Raw genomic sequence first — 16,336 nt, forward strand, 5'->3', positions numbered from 1 at the left:
TTGTACATCCCTAGGGTTAGGTAAGATGTTCAGGTAATATATGCATTCAGTGTTCAGGTAATATGGTGCAAGACACTGAATAGTTTGCTTTGTAGTTTTTATTAAGTGTGAGCTGAAGTTCCAACTTCCATCTGCAAGAACAAGTCCCTGGAGTTAATATGGACATGTTTGAAATCTCCCTAAGAAATTACTTGTTGGGGTGGAGACAAGCATTAAACGAAAGATGCTGGAGGCTGGTCCCACAGATTCCATCGTTCTAGTGTGCATGTATTATGGCTCTCATAAAGGAAGGAGAGCAATGGAGCTCCTCTTTTGTTAATTCTTTGTTCTATCCTAAAAGTTTGCATATTATATTTCAGCATAAAGTGACTCTAATGTCCACATCTGTGAAGGTGAGATGTAGTAAGCAATGATATCCAATGAAAGATTTTTAAGAGACCACTTCAAGGACTCAGTCTGACCTTCTAGACAAGTAGTATCACTTCAGAAAAATGTTTCTCTCCCTCTCAAGAAACTCTCACCACACCACCCTGACATACTAATCCATAACTGCTCTATTAACAAAGCAGAGGTGTTCCAAAATGGGTGAAATATGAAACTGTCTGTGATTCTGGCCAAGCTAAAGGAAAGAGGAGAAATGCCAGTGAGAAGAACCCCAGAAGTGTTTCTGTGCAAGCTCAGCTGAATTCTTTCAAGCTCAGGGATCTGATCACAGGCTTCATAATTTCTTTTGTGCAGGACTGAGAAATGGATACATATTAAGACAAAGATGGAAGTTTTTTATCCATTTTAATTGGTTGAACCACTTTCACATTCATTTGAGAGTGCATCCCCTAACTCCAAATAATGGGTATAATACTCTTACTTCAAGCCTTGAGCTTTATTGCTAAATTATCATTAAAACATGTATTTTTGCTTTCAAACCCTGACAAAAATCTAGAATTGGGCAGCTTTCTCCAAAATCTGCCAAATGCCCCCCTCCTTGACAAAAACATATGGTGTGAGATGGGCTGATAGCAGGGATGGTGGAAGGCTTTCAGCACTTGCTTAAGCATAAATTTAATTCATGGGCTGTGATTACTATGCAGACTTTCCAACATGAAATGGACTCTCGCTCATGCTTAGAATAATTCAAGAATAGCCGAACCTTATGAATCCAACTTAGGCAGCTGATGAAGCCCTCCACACCAAACCCCATGTCAGTCTTTCCCCTTGACAGCATAGTTTTAGGGAAAGAGCCAGGGGGATCAGAACAGTGGAGTGCTCTATTTGGTGCTGAGAGCAGTGGTGCTATTTTGAGCAATTATAAATCAGGCATAAGACTTGGGCCTCAGCTTGTAACAGTTTGGTCCTTTCTGAACAGGAGGATTTTTTTTCCAGTTTCCACATCAGCTCATCTAACCCCCAAATAACAATGATCTGGAAGAGACTATGAACTGGAAAGCAGTAGCTCTAATACATGCAGTGAAATATAGTAAGATTTCATTACAGGCTGATCCTATGAGATAAAAACCCATTCTTTAATTATGTCTGGTGATTAACTTTCCTCTGCTGTTCAACTCGGGCTTCAGCAAAATGATATAACATTTTGGGAAGAAGATGCAACCAAGTAATCCAGCACTGGATGCGAAGATGGAGAAGATTTCCACAGCCACCATATATTTCCCCTTGGTACTCAAGTAGGTGGGAACAAAGGACACCCGCACACTGCAGAAGACTAACATGCTGAAGGTGATGAATCTGGCTTCATTAAAAGTGTCTGGCAATTTCCTGGCTAGGAAAGCTAAAGTGAAGCTGATGGTGGCCAGGAAACCCATAAAGCCAAGGACACAGTAAAACATGAGAGCTGAACCTTCATTACATTCTAGTACAATTTCTTTGGTCATGGAGTGCATGTCCAAGTTTGGAAATGGGGGAGAAATTGCCATCCACATACTGCAAATCATTGCTTCAATAAGTGAGCATAAAATCACGATGTAGTTAGCCAGACTTTTCCCCAGCCATCTCCTCATCTTGGAACCTGGTTTGGTGGCCATGAAAGCTAGAACCACAATGGTGGTTTTGGCCAATATGCAAGACACTGCCACTGAGAAGATAATTCCAAAGGCAGTTTGCCGAAAGAGGCATACCAGCTTTTCAGGTTGGCCAATGAATAAGAAAGTGCAGAGGAAGGAGAGCAGGAGGAAGATGAGGAGAGTATAGCTGAGGTCCCGGTTGTTGGCTATAACGATGGGAGTGTCCTTGTGCTTCATGAAGATTCCAAGGACCAACGCTGTGATGATAGAAAAAAAAAGAGCCAAAGTGGCTACACTGATCCCCAAAGGTTCTCCATAAGAGAGGTAGGTTATTGGCTTTGGGACACACCCATCCTTGTCATTGTTTGGATACTGATCTCTAGGGCATTCAAAACAGTTGTCCATGTCTGGAAAAGAAGAAGAAGAAGAAGAAGAAGAAGAAGAAGAAGAAGAAGAAGAAGAAGAAGAAGAAGAAGAAGAAGAAAATATGTCTGTGAAGCTCTGTGTATTGTGTCTGAAAGAAATAAAAGATAACAATAAGGAAGCTTTGAGTGATGGCTGCTATGACTTTGAAAGCCATGCCTGTGCCTTTCTTTTATTATATTTATTACATTTATTATATTTGCAAGAAGTCATATTCATTCAGCTATCACCCAGGAGAAATGCATGTCTTGGACCAATGTGAAAGGAAGCTCATCTCCACTAAAAGAAATGATGTCTTCCATCTTGGAATATGATTAACAAGCAGTTAATCACCTCTAGATATGCTGAAATCCTCCACCCTGCTGCAACCCATCATGATATCTCATGGTATAGACAAGAGCACTTGTATTTCAGTGGTACCATTTGTCAGTCTCCTCTCATCAGTAGGTATGGACAAATCTGTTAGTTTTCTCCCAAATTCTTTTTATTTATCTATAATTTGAAGTCTGTCAAAATCATGAAGAAATTTGTGAGGAAAGGACCATGTTGTACTTGTCTGCCATATAACCATTAAAGATGAAGAGCGTCGTGTCAGAAAAAGAAGAAGTGGCAATCCAAATCCAAATCCAGCATCATAAACATGGTTGGATATACAAGGATTCAAAGCCAGATAAAGCTAAGCACTCAAACCTACATGGACTTCTCTGTCATGTTGACTTTCTCTCATCTCCACTTTGTTAAAACAAACAAACAAACAAAGAAAACAAACAACAACACTAAAGTTCTTCCTATTGACTTTATGATAAAAATCGTGAAGTTTGGAAAGTTTTTATCAAAAAACAAACTAAACTCATCCCTTCTGATCAGCCACCTGCAAAACAGTAAGCGATATTTAAGCATGTAGTGCACAGAAATATTTCATCATTCTTGATATAATTTATACATCTTGTACAATAGATCCCCTACCCTTCTGGTTTGAAATCTTCCCTTCTGGACATGGCTGGCAATCATAACAACAAAATGGCTCCCCTTCCTTCTTTCTTTTGCTATAACCTAAATGGCAATTGTCATTACACAGAGAAAGGGGTTGTGCCTGCCCATAAATGACAAAAAGAAAGGGGAAAAGAAAGTTAATAGTTTGGGAGTTGACACTGACCTTCCTGGCCAAACTATAAATCTACAGATACAAAATACCTTGATGCTGGTGTGGCATAATGGCTTTGTTTTCAGAGAGAATTCTTTATGTGACAACTGTCAATCCTAGTTGCAGTATTACTAGTTGTTGTTGCTCCAGTCACTTTGTATGTATGACCTAGTTCTTGTAAAATATATGGCCTTCCTCAAAGCTAGGGATGTTGCGAGAGTCTGGGAAGGGGGTGGAGTCTGGCAGACTTCCCCTCACTCACATATCGTGGATTGACTTGCCGATACTATGTGCAGATCTGGGTCCACTCACCAAGCATCCCTGTGCCCGGTGAATTGGTCCAGCATGTTCTCCCATCTCGCAAGGAGTGGAGAACAAGCAGGAGGTACGACTCCTGCCCCTCCCACCTGGCAAGCCTGGCAAGGCGGTGGAGACAGGAGCTCCTCTTAACCTTTCTTCTCCCTGACGGGGACACTGGAGACCACCATCGTGTGCAACAATGGCAGTTCCAGAATTCCGTATTTTTAATGTTGTGTAAATGGTGCCTTTAGGCAACGTTTAAAATGCGGGAGTTCCAGAACCACCATTGTGTGAAACTGTGGTGGATTGCTACAAGAGCGGGTAGCCCTGCGGCTACTCCAGGCACGCGCCGGGTCTGCTTAGGAACTTGCACAGCGCCACAAGCAGGGGCAGGTGGTGGCAGTGGCGTGATGAGCACTTGAGGAAACCGAGAGTTGTTGAATCCATCCAATCCCACTCAAAGCTTCGTCAAGGATCTTATCCATTTGGAACTCATTCAAATGGTGTTTCGGATATTTCATTGCTCTTGATATATTCTATCAGGAATACCTGGTTACAGTTTCCCTTGTCATCCCTATGTTTATGTGTTTTAAAATTTACTTTTTAATCCTGTGATTCCCTTTGCTTGGTCAGTTGATAAACACATTTGTTTTCAACCCCGGGTCCTGTAAACAAAGAGTTAGAACCTGGATGACTCTGATGTCAAACCCCTGAATAGTAGCATTGATTGATGTTTTTTTCTTAGAATATGGGAGACCATTGTCAGGACCATGTGCTTTCAAACAACAACAACAACAACAACAACAACACCCCTCTATGTACTAATTAGCAGACCTATAGTGTGTATTTGGACAGCAGAGAAACGGAGATCTCACCACTTCTGATATCTTTTCCACATGCTGTTTTAGCTTGTTCTTGGCTCCTGCATACTTCTCATCATGGTGATAATAGATGCTTTGTAACATGGGATAGATCAGGGCAATGTTTATAGACATCACCTTTAAGTATTGAACTTGAGAGATGGCTAGTTCTGTGACTGAAATGTGAATGATGTTGTGAACGTTGAGGAAATAGTTTGATTAGTGCTGTGCTGAAAACAAAATTCACATTTCTTTGAACATTCTCATTCAATTTGATGGGGAAAGAAATTGATTTAGAAAAAAAATGAAAGGAGAAGAACATTTCTGTGAAACGCTCATGGGTGAGGTAGAGTTTTGCGCTTACCTCAGTTTCAAAGGTAGCCAAGTGTTGTGTGTGATTGTCCTGTCTTTCATTGTACAATCATCTGTCTGGTGGTGCACTCTGCAGGGTGCGCATGCTTTAATTAAACCCCAGGGTGAAACATCATGAAATAATTCCTCCCATGGGGCTTTCAGATCAAGATAGGGATGCATGAAAGTCACTTACCTGGTCTCGCAGCTTGCTTCGTGGTGGGGGGGAGGAGCTTCACTGCTCCCCCCGAAGTTCAGGCCAGGGGGGAGGCTTCCCGCCTCGCCTGGCCAAAATTCAGGCCGGGGGGGAGGCTTCCTGCCTCGCCCGGCCGAAATTCAGGCTGGGGGGGGAGGCTTCCCGCCTCGCCCGGCCGAAATTCAGGCTGGGGGGGAGGCTTCCCCTATTTGCGTTGTCCTTATTTTCGCCGTAGTCTACGTAAATCTTTACGTAGACTACAGGGACCAAATAAGGAATGCGAATGGCGGCTCCCTATGGGGGCCGCCATTAGCCGTACAGAATTTTTTTTTTTTTTAAAGTCACTTGTGATAGGCTACGTGACGATTAACGTAGCCTATCACGGCTGACTTTGCAAATCTAGCCGTGATAGGCTACGTTAATCGTTACGTAGCCTATCACGGGGGCTTTTTTTTTTTTTTTTTTTTACTTTTCTTGTAATGGCGGTGGCGGCAGCCAGTCGAAAGATCGGCTGCCACCCCCGCCCCTGATGAAGACCTGCCGAACCGCTGCCGGGACCCGCCGCCGGGAGGGACATTCGTGAAAGGTAAGTCCCATCCCGGGGGGGGGGGCGGGGGGGCAGAGAATTTCTCCCCGAACAACCTTCAGAGGACCGAATGCGTTGGCACTCGGCCCCCCCAAGTTTCAGGGAGAAATTATCCCCCATCCCTAGATCAGGAGGTTATCCCCATGGAGGTTTTGCTGTGAGTTTGCTGTGTTTGGATGTTGTTGAGGGCACATGCTATCATAGCCATCCCACAGCCACCCCAGAGTTTGGCGTCGAAAAAATATTTTTTTCTGAGACAACGTATAGTCTAATTGTTTTCCTTAATTTGGCTTGTCTGTGCTTCTGTTACGATGTGCACCAACCCTCTGCATTTACTTCAGCATGATAGCCCTGCCCAGGAGTGTGTCTTTCTCCTGGCTGTGACCTCACTGACCCTGGTCAGGGGGCATCTGACAGGACAGGGATCCCAGGGGGCCTCTAACATTTTTTTTTAAAGTAAAGTGTAGAAGTGCAACATTGACATAGCGCATTAGTGCTACATCGTAAATGAGAAGTAAGTGCTCCAGGTTCATCAACTGCAATGGCCTGTGGACTGTAAAGTATATTTGGACATTTAGGGTGCAATCCTATGCAGATAGACGGCTGCCTCTGAGTTCGGAGGCCTCTATCCAATGTAGGGCAGGAGAAGCACAGAGGGGATTGTTCCCTCCACCTTCCTCCTGCCCTGCACTTTCAGCTACACAGCCGCTTTCAGCTGTCTAGCTGCGGAAGGTCAGAGCAGGGAAGGAGGCTGCTGTGGACTAGGGATGTATGACTCGCTTACCTGGTTCCGGTCGGAGCATCTGCTGGGTGGGGGGAGGCAATCAGGAGTGCCCTAGCTGCCTCTTACAGTCCCCTCCAATAGCCAACTCAAGACACAGATGAAGAGGATTCTTTCCAAGGCTTTATTCCTTTACAACTTAATGACTCTTTCAGATGATAAAAATAAGTGTCTAAGCAAGGAACTGCACTGGGGTAGTTAGCAGAATAGTCTAAGCTCCAGGTAAGGCAGTTGGTCCCCGTTTGAAGGAGAAGAGCGGGAAACCTCTGAACTTATGGGCTATGGAGAGGTCCTCCCTCTTACCCATAGGTTCTTTGGACGCGACCATTGTTTTAGTGCCAAGTGGGCAGAGCACCTCCTCTCGGCACCCTCCATCTGGTGCCACTCCCTGCATCTGCACCAAGCATCCAGCAAGACCCCATCCCCTGCTCTCTTGCTGCCAAGGTCACTATCTCTCTCAGGAATGCAGGCAGGAGGAATCTCTCCCTGCTGCTGTGCCTGTGAGCAATGAGCGAGCTCCTTTCCCACAAGTTGTTGCTCTTCCTCAGAATCAGAACTGTTCTGGGGCTCTATGGGCTCAGTTTCCACCTTGACAATCCATCCCTCCCGCCCAGAATCCTCCCCGGCTGCATCCGGACTTCCGGCCACTGCTGCCGTGCTGCAGACTCAAATGGCGGCCACTACACCAGCCGCCATTTGCGTCCCTGCCTTAGGCCATGATAGGCTGCGGAAGTATTTACGGGGGGGAGGCTGCCCCTATTTGCGTTGTCCTTATTTTCGCCTAGTTGGGATAATGCAGATTTTCAAGCCCAATGTGTCCCCCGACATACAACCTCAGTAAAAAGCACAACACAGTGGAGAGGGAACTAAACCTGTTGCCATAAGTATTCCCCCCAGGAAGTGCGAACAGCTAGGGATCCTGCAGAGCAATGGAGAACTGTAATATAAAGGGGCAACCCACACAGCACTCTTTGATACCGTTCAATGATAAGGTCACACAAAATCACCACCCAAAGGGATGGTAGAGAAATCCTAAAGTGCCCTGAGAAGGAGGGAGAAAAACAAAAATCTCTTTTACATGGGACAAAATCATTCGATAAATTGGGAGGAGGTTTTTGCACAACACAACTCTGGATATATTGCGAAATGGACCTCACCTGGTTGAACCTGCTGGGCCAAGTAATGGCATCACCATGAATGATGAACCTCTTCTCTGGGGGAGCCTGTGGGTTCACCATTCCAACTTTCACTCTGTGACAGGACTGGTTTGGGAATGTGACCCAGTTGTTAATATCAAATCCAATGACTAACACCCCATTCGGGTCAAAGGAAACCTCTTCTCCAGCACTATTGTTAAATGAGATGCTTCTCAGAAAGTGGTGGATCTAAATTGGTACAGGAAAAGGAAAGTTAATCAGATTAAAATTAATTTTAAACAACATCTTTATTTATTAATTTATTTCCTTTCTATATCACCCAATAGCTGAAGCCCTGTGGGCGGTTCGCAAAAATAATACCATGGGTTACTGATGGTGGTTCATTGGCCATGGCATTTTAAATGTCATTTATGTTATTATGGGACATAATAAAAAATGTCTTCAGTGTTACCACATAATTGAGAGCATTTGTATCCTTCACTCCAAACTAAGTTTAACTATGTCTGATGTGGGGAAGAGATGTTGGTTTTTTAACCTCATGGTATGAAGCCCTGCTAATCCTAATGCCCCAATTCCATAGTGTTTGGGGGGCCGATGCCAGTTTCCTTGTCCACTCTTTCCTCACTTTTCTACAAGGGATGCACAGTTACACTCAATATTCTGTGGCTTCTGGAAACTCCGAGAACGTTCAGTTTCTTCCTACCTTTTTCAATAAGGTTTATTTAATTTTAGTTCTTATGATATTTCCATAAAATAGGAGAGCCTTTCATTTGCAGTAAAACCCACCGTGTTTGTGCAAGGCCCTGTTTCAATGACACAATCAGAGTTACAGGACAGCCCAAATCACCAGCCTTCATAGAGTGGAAGTATCCTAGGCAGTCCAGGATCTATGGTTCCACCCATTATTATGGTGAATTGTTCTGCATCAATTAGATGAGGATATTACCTGCCATGGCTGTTGATTCAGATGTTTCCAACTTACGCCATCCACAATTGCTCTGTGTTTGAATTTGGATGAATACATGGCATGTAAAGCATGTGCCACAGCATGGATGGCATTGTAGACACTGTAACTGTGGCCAGTCATGCTCATTTCAAAAACAGACCCAGAAAGAGTCTCCAGTTTCTCGTCCCCAGTGCAGAGTTGCCCAGCTTCCTTGTCTAAAGAAGGACGGGGAAAAGAACAGTTAAATGCCTCTTCCCAGAAAACTTTGATAAAACCATCTTCTTTTTCCAGGGTTGGGTTTCTCATCTGAAGGAATTCCTGGAACCCTAGGGGATCCTTCGAGTGAATTGCCAAGGATACAGCACCATGGAGGAAATTTATGTCCCAACTCCTTTGAAAAGAAAATGATGCGAAAGGTATCTGGGCTGTCATAATCCAGACTTTTGCCTTTATGGACAATGATATATCTTCGATTTCTGCCACCTTGGGTAGGATTCTCATTGTCATCATGGTATGACTGTCACCATGCACAACCACAACATTGGCAGAGCTTGCCGTTACAATGAGGCTTGTTTCAAAACCTTCCTCTACCATTGCAGCAAACTCACTGGGAAACATTACCTTTGGGAATCTTTCTATAAAATCGAAGCAAATACCACTCTGGGCAAATGTGGGAAGAACATTCTGTACAAATTTCTCTGAGTTGTCATCTTCATGCGTTATTACCCCTATCCATGTCCATCTGAAATGCAGCAGTAACAAGAGAATCCCATCGTATTGATGAGCTCCTTCTGGGAACATCCAGTGGAAGAATTCTGTTTGGATATTGCTATTCCTCATAGGAGAAGAGCCATAGATGAGCTAAAGATAACATGAAAGAGAGTGAATGAAAGACAGAGAGGGGGTGGGGGAATGATTTCAATCCATACTGCATCTTTTATTCAGGTACTATATTAACCAGGAAAGTTGATTTTTTTTTAAATTACTGTTACTTTAATGACCATTTTAAGGTGCAGCTGTGGAACATATGATGGTAATTGGGACTTGTCACAGAAGTGGCTTAAGACAATCCTTGACATTGGGATGCCGGGGGTGGTACAGTTAGCAGAAATGTGTGGCAATCCCGGTGTACTCGTTGGACTGACTGGTGGAAGTTCCATGCCATACAGTCTCCCATACTAATCACAAAATTGGAAGGCAAGGGGATGGGCCGCTGTGAATGTTCATACCAAATAGTAACATAAAGTGGTAACAATATCTGCACTGGGAGATACTGAACCACTATTTCAGTGGTCTCTCATGCCTTCAAGGCTCAAATCGGCAAGCCTCTGCACGTTCTGTCCAGCATGCCATGGATTTCCTGGGTAAACGTGATGTCTTGCACCTCTGTTTCCTGAGATACAGATGTACTCATCAGGGAAGTGAGTGGCATTCCACCATCTGGTGCAGATGTTTTCCAGACTAGCCTCCATCTTGGTGCATCTTCCCGGGTGGTACCAGCCCTTACAGTGCTTGTATCACTTTCCTCCTCCCTCTGCTCCCTCCTCATCTCCTTCGAAAGCACCATCATTCAGACACTTTGTGCCTCCTCCTCCTCCCACACCCAGGCTGCCCCTGTTCTTCAGTTCACGTTTTCAGGCACTGTGCTCCGTTCTCCATTTTTCTTTCAGTACTCCGCTTTGTCACCTGCTGTGCTTGTTTGTCACTTTTTGCTTCTTCCCCAGCCACATAAATTGTGGCCCACTGCTGATTTGAAAGAACCTCTCCTCCTGCCTTCTGCACCACAGGAGAGTACAGTTAATGGGTGTTACGGTTCATAATATTAACCATATTATTACGGTTAATAATAACACTGACATTGTTTCCAGGGTTTTGTCTTGATTTTTGTTCAGACTTCTGGAATGGGGCTAGGCAAGAGACTCTCCTCGCTCCCTGTTGGGTAGTCGATGTAACAGCCATTGCTTTAAACAGCAGCAAGAACAGCAACAACATCGTTGTTGTTTTTGTTGTTGTTGTTCAAGAGGAAATGCGTGCAATATTTAATCTCATCATTATTGGGTTGTATGTGGGGGGTTTTGGTAGGTATTGGGTATTTTTTGGTATTGGGTATTTTTTTTGGTAGGTTTTGGTCTAGTTCTTTCAGAGTGCTCCAATTACCACATTGCCACCTGGTCTAAGGAGTGTGTCACATTCAGCCATCAGGTGGCCTTCCTTACTCCATCCCATTTGCAGCTCGTGTATTGTGCCTTTTGCACTGTCATGGACTGGCAATACCCTGTTCTGTGAGTGGAAAGGAAAAGAGGAAAAATAGCATGCCCACACCATTTTTTGCTCTTTCCTTCCTGTGGCCTTTTCTATTGCCATCAGCTGGACATATTTTTTCCTCTGGTTGCCTACACTAAACCAGCTTTAAACATCTTTGGGCCTTGGGTCATTCTATGATGGAGTGTGGTGGTTGTCTATTAGCTGTTTGCTTGGTAACTCCAAGGAAGGGGAAGACCACAAAGGTCTCATAATTAATTACTACAGTCTAAGTAAACATAATTCAATAGGAAATACACACACACTACAAGAAGAAGAGGAAGGAGCAGAAGGAGATATGAGCAATAGGGTAAATAAAACAAACAGCCTGGGATAAACAGCTCCAGCTACCCTAACTAGACTGTGTACCTATTTTATACACCTTCCTTATTCAAGCAATATCTGATGTCATTGGTCTAGTTCTCTCAAGTACTTGTCTGGTTTCAGCACCTCTGATGGCTTCTTTCCTCTAGGATTTTGGCATTCTTTCCTTTTCCTCTTCTCTATTTCTTCTTCTCTCTGTTTCTTGCTTTCCCCTGGCCCTCCACGTTTCTGCTTTTAGCCTAAAACCTGTATGCACATAACGTACCTGTGGCACCTTGTAAACACAAAGCAGAGTTGCCATAGGGAGACAGTAGTCAGAGTTAGGTCCCCCAATGACTGCTGCAGGAATATTCTCGAGAGCACACTTGTAATTTGGGATGAATCTGCCTCTTCTAGAGAGAAGTTCCAATGAGGCAAGATAGATCCAGCTTGCACTGAAGTAACTATTATAGATGTGGAAGCCCAGGCTAATGTTGGGTAGGATTTCAGGGTTCTCATTCATCTCCTTACTAGCAAATGTCAGTGCCACGATGTGCTGGTAGAACTGCATCATTACCCTGCAAAGAAAGCCACATAGTACAACACTGCATCTCCTTCAGATCAAGGCATCCACTTCAGTTCATTCCTATAGATATTCAATGATCAGAATGTCTGCCAGTTTAAGGAATGAGTCAATGTTATCTCATGTTGGCTCAAGACTGGAAATTGGAAGCTAAAGGCCATGCCTTAACTGATCTGCCTCATGATTAGTGACGATGTTGTGCTACATCACAAACATGGTTTGTTGACAACTTACCCTCTATGCAGCCGGACTTTTTGATGGTCTTTCATGCCCAGATCCAGATGGGGAGGATGCAGTTCCCTGGTTCACCAAACAATGTCCCACATTGTTCTGGTCATGTGTTGCCTCATGAAGCATCTGAGCCTTCCTGTATTGCTGGATGAATCCTTCTGTGAATTGACCCATGTCTGTTTCTTGCTTACACCATTATTAGTTTGGTCCATGCGTACGAATGAATAATTATGTCTCTCTGAGAAAGCCTGCATAGGATTTCAGCATACTCATTCCCTTTTCCTTCCTATCACCTCTTCATCAGTGATATTTGTGTCAGGCCAAATGACTCCTTCAGCCTTCAAAATTACTTCACTGTTGAGTCAATTGATTGTTTCCTGCTACCCCTCCTCCACTGTCAGATTTCTCACTGGAGCACTGGGCATGGGTGAAGTCTATGATAAGGAGATGCCATTGCCTTGAATGTTTAATTAACACCCAATTAAAAGAAGCAAAGCACTGAGTTAATCTCAATGAAACGAAGCCTATTTAATAGCTACTCACAAATATAAATGGGAAAATGTGTAATAGAAAGAAAATACACCTACAACAGCTGTGGCCAACTCACAGAGACTAGGTAAGCTCAAAAATACCACCCCAAACACCACCAGACATATTATAACATGGCTGAGAATGAGGCAGAAAAATGGAAGTCTCTTTCATGGAGGAAGAAATGGTTCGGGAAATGTGAGAACTGGTTTGGCTTAGCACAAGTTTCACCACTTATTATTATTATTATTATTATTATTATTATTATTATTATTATTATTATATTTATACCCCTCCTTTTCCCCAGTACTGGGACACTTCCCTGGAGCTGGACACAATACTGTCTACCTCATACCTGCTTCAGGGCTTTTATGGAAGTATAATAGCATAATCATCTGTGTTTGTATTAGAGTCATATCTCTATAATCACTGCATCATAACTTAACATTTGGAAGAGTCTAGGGAAGTTGATGAACTCTGAAGAATGACATCTACAACAGAGCCAACATTTATCAGAAGAAAGTTTTCTAAGATATATGAGCTTTTTCTTGTCTCCCTCTCCTCCAACCCAGAAGTGAAAAGCCATATGGCAGGACTTTCCTCCCATTTTTAATAGCGTTGCCCTTATTTTCGCCGTAGTCTACGTAAAGATTTACATAGACTACAGCGACCAAATAAGGAACGCGAATGGTGGCTCCCTATGGGGGATGCCATTTGCGTACGCGTTTTTTTTTTTTTTAAGTCACCCGTGATAGGCTACGTGACGATTTACGTAGCCTATCACGGCTGACTTTGCAGATCTAGCTGTGATAGGCTACGTTAATCGTCATGTAGCCTATCATGGGTGTGTGTGTGTGTTTTTTAACTTTTAATTTCGCGGCCGGGCGAGGCGAGGCGCCTCCTCCCCTGCCTGAATTTCGGCCGGGCGAGGTGGGAAGCCTCCCCCCCGGCCTGAATTTCGGCCGGGCGAGGTGGGAAGCCTCCCCCCCCAGCCTGAACTTCACGTGGAGAGCAGCGAAGCGCCTCCCCCCCACCGCGAAAAGCTGCGAGACCAGGTAAGTGACTTTCGTGCACCCCTAATCTATTCATTCCGAATGTACAGACATTCCGGCAGATGTGGGAATCTCTCTACATGCGTCTATTCCCCTAGATCATGCACATGTAGAGTAATCCTACTTTCAGAAAGGTGGTGTAAGGCCCTGTTCCTTCTGTTTCCCTGTATTGTCGTGTATCTGATCCCACCAAATTCACCAAGGGCCAAATGACATGTTACTTCAAAAATGTAGGGGTGTGTGTGTGTGTGTGTGTGTGTGTTTGGCTTGCTCAAAAGTAAGTGCTGGGACTTAATAGATACCAGGATTCTCCTCTGGGGGTAGGGGACATTAACATTTTGCCCTCTGCCTGCAATTTACATTACAACTAGATGCCTTTTTGGCTATGTAACTCGAATTCACCCCCCAAAATGAATGCTTTGCCCAGCAGGATGAAAAATTCCTGCTCCTCCTGTGTGATTCAGCTAGCATGGGAAGCCAGCAGCAGAACTGTGATTTGTGGTTTATGTGATTTAAAGAAGAATTTTGCCCATTTTGCTAACCCCAACTGGGCCCACGTGGCCCGGAAAATGCCTCCGTCACCTCTATGCCTCTTTCTGCTGATCCCATCGCTTCAGCAAAGTAACCCTAAAGCATGCTCTTCTACAAATGGCTTTCTCTGCATCGTTACATACTCCAGATGAATTGGTGTGTGTGTTCTTAAACCACCCTCAAAGAAAGAAAAGCCTGCTTTCTATTGATTTTGGGAACTTCTTATGCTCTGATTATGTAACCCAAATTCTCTCCCTTGCATTCCTTGACTTTAATTTCCTCCTGCCATAGCTTGCCAGTGCGTGAAATGGGTTTCTGGCTCTCCCACCCCGTTTGCTTTCAGTCTGGGAGACCTGGCCTTTGTCACAAATTGCTTTCTCCACTCTCCTAGAGCTAGATTATCAAATTGAAGACTGTGATACATTACAAAAGCATCTGTCGGAGCCAATAAAAATAACATGTTGTTTAAACAGGAATTATCTCTAAAACCAGCCTTAAGGGCATGAAGGTACTAAGGGCACCTCTAAAAAGGTAAAGGTGTCCCCAACCAGTCGTGTCTGACTCTAGGGTGCCGTGCTCATCCCCGTTTCTAAGCCGAAGAGCCAGCGCTGTCCGAAGACACTTCCGTGGTCATGTGGCCGGCATGACTGAACACCAAGGTGCAATGAACGCTGTTACCTTTCCCGCCGAGGCGGTACCTATTTATCTACTTGCAATTTCTTGCTTTCAAACTGCTAGGTTGGCAGAAGCTGGGACTGAAGACGGGAGCTCACTCTGTCACGCGGCACTCGGGTCTCGAACTGATGACCTGCCGACCTTCCAGTCTGCAGTTCAGCGTCTTAACCACTAAGCCACCAGCCTAAAATCCTGTAACTAAAATGTGGCTTTCTAATCACCCCCTTTTTCATGCACTTCCTTTTCCCCTCCCCATTCCCCCTCCTTCTCCCCATATCTGAGTCTTCCATTATCTTTCGTTGATCTCACTCGTCTTCTTACCAATTTTCCTCTTTTCTCAGAGGGAACTCAAGCAGAACACAATGGGGTAATTTTATTTGATAGCTCATTATCTGTAATCCATTTAAAAATGGAACAAAGGGTATTTAGTGCAGGAGATGCCTTGGAGGTTCACAGCGTACTGTAAAAAGCTTGCAAACTTCTGTGACTGAGCCATCTCAATAACAGGATAAAAGCTCCGTGTGAAGAAGCCCCAGATCTTCAAAACAAAAGTCAAAGGGCATTCCAAACAGAAAGTGAAAGTCAAAACCAAATATTGGTGAACCAAATTTTCTACCTTCTGGTATCCAACTGGGCAATGACTAACAAACAAAAATACAGAATATCAACATTCAAGGAAATCAAAGTAAGCATGATGATATGACAATAAGGAATAATTTCACAACTGTTAACCATTAATTTGTACAATAAAATAATTAAATAAGTTTCATTAGTCTAATGGCCTGTGTTATCATCTGCCTTTAAAAGAAACAAAACAAAACTCTTTCCTAGAGCTAGGCTATCAATTTTAAGACTGATACATCACAAAATAATATGTCCCAGCCAATAAAAATAAGATGTTGTTTAAATGGGAATTATCTCTAAAACCAGGCTTCAGGGTGTGAAGGTACCAAATCTTCAAATCTAAATACAATGGGCATTCCAAAAAGAACATCAACCAAGTTTTCTACCTTCTGGCATCCAACTGGGCAGTGTCTAACTGCCGTACGTTGGATACTGTAGCATACCCTAACCTCCATTAACTGCGGCTGCGGACAGGCTGCTGTGGACGCAAATGGCAGCCGCTGGAGCGGCCACCATTTGTGTCCAGCCAGGCTGCTGTGATAGGCTACGTAAGTATTTACGTAGCCTATCATGGCAACCCCCCAAAAAACAAAACGGCGTATGCAAATGGCAGCGACTACGGCGGCCACCATTTGCGTTCCCTATTTTTCACCATTTTATCCTACGTAAATATTTATGTAGGCAATTACAGCAAAAAAAAAGGGAACTGCAAATACCATAGTGGGCACTATTTGCATTCCTTTTTTTTC

At 43.9% G+C, this 16,336-nt stretch overlaps 1 protein-coding gene across 1 annotated transcript; it reads right to left on the reverse strand.

The window, feature by feature from the left end:
* Nucleotides 1–1,520: 1,520 nt before the first annotated feature.
* LOC146342569 (vomeronasal type-2 receptor 26-like) lies at nucleotides 1,521–11,934 on the reverse strand. The gene is made up of 5 exons (XM_084807899.1): nucleotides 11,650–11,934; nucleotides 8,760–9,620; nucleotides 7,814–8,041; nucleotides 3,405–3,531; nucleotides 1,521–2,422 (listed from the first exon to the last, which is right to left on the reverse strand). The coding sequence occupies exons 1-5, from the start codon at nucleotides 11,932–11,934 to the stop codon at nucleotides 1,521–1,523; spliced, it is 2,403 nt and encodes an 800-aa protein (XP_084664025.1).
* Nucleotides 11,935–16,336: the final 4,402 nt, after the last annotated feature.

Source organism: Heloderma suspectum, chromosome 6 (genome assembly GCF_057233095.1).
Source record: "Heloderma suspectum isolate Gila_16-S chromosome 6, 16-S_ref, whole genome shotgun sequence".
Classification (NCBI taxonomy): Eukaryota; Metazoa; Chordata; class Lepidosauria; order Squamata; family Helodermatidae; genus Heloderma; species Heloderma suspectum.

Bases quoted from the DNA above. Each gene is read 5' to 3' on its own strand.
- LOC146342569 (XM_084807899.1), bottom strand. From the start codon at position 11,934: ATGCAGTTCTACCAGCACATCGTGGCACTGACATTTGCTAGTAAGGAG. The intron at 8,042-8,759 runs GTAATATCCTCA...GTACCAATTTAG, and splicing joins TGAATCAACAGCCATGGCAG to ATCCACCACTTTCTGAGAAG. The intron at 2,423-3,404 runs GTAGGGGATCTA...CTTCTTTTCCAG, and splicing joins GAAGATTTCAAACCAGAAGG to ACATGGACAACTGTTTTGAA.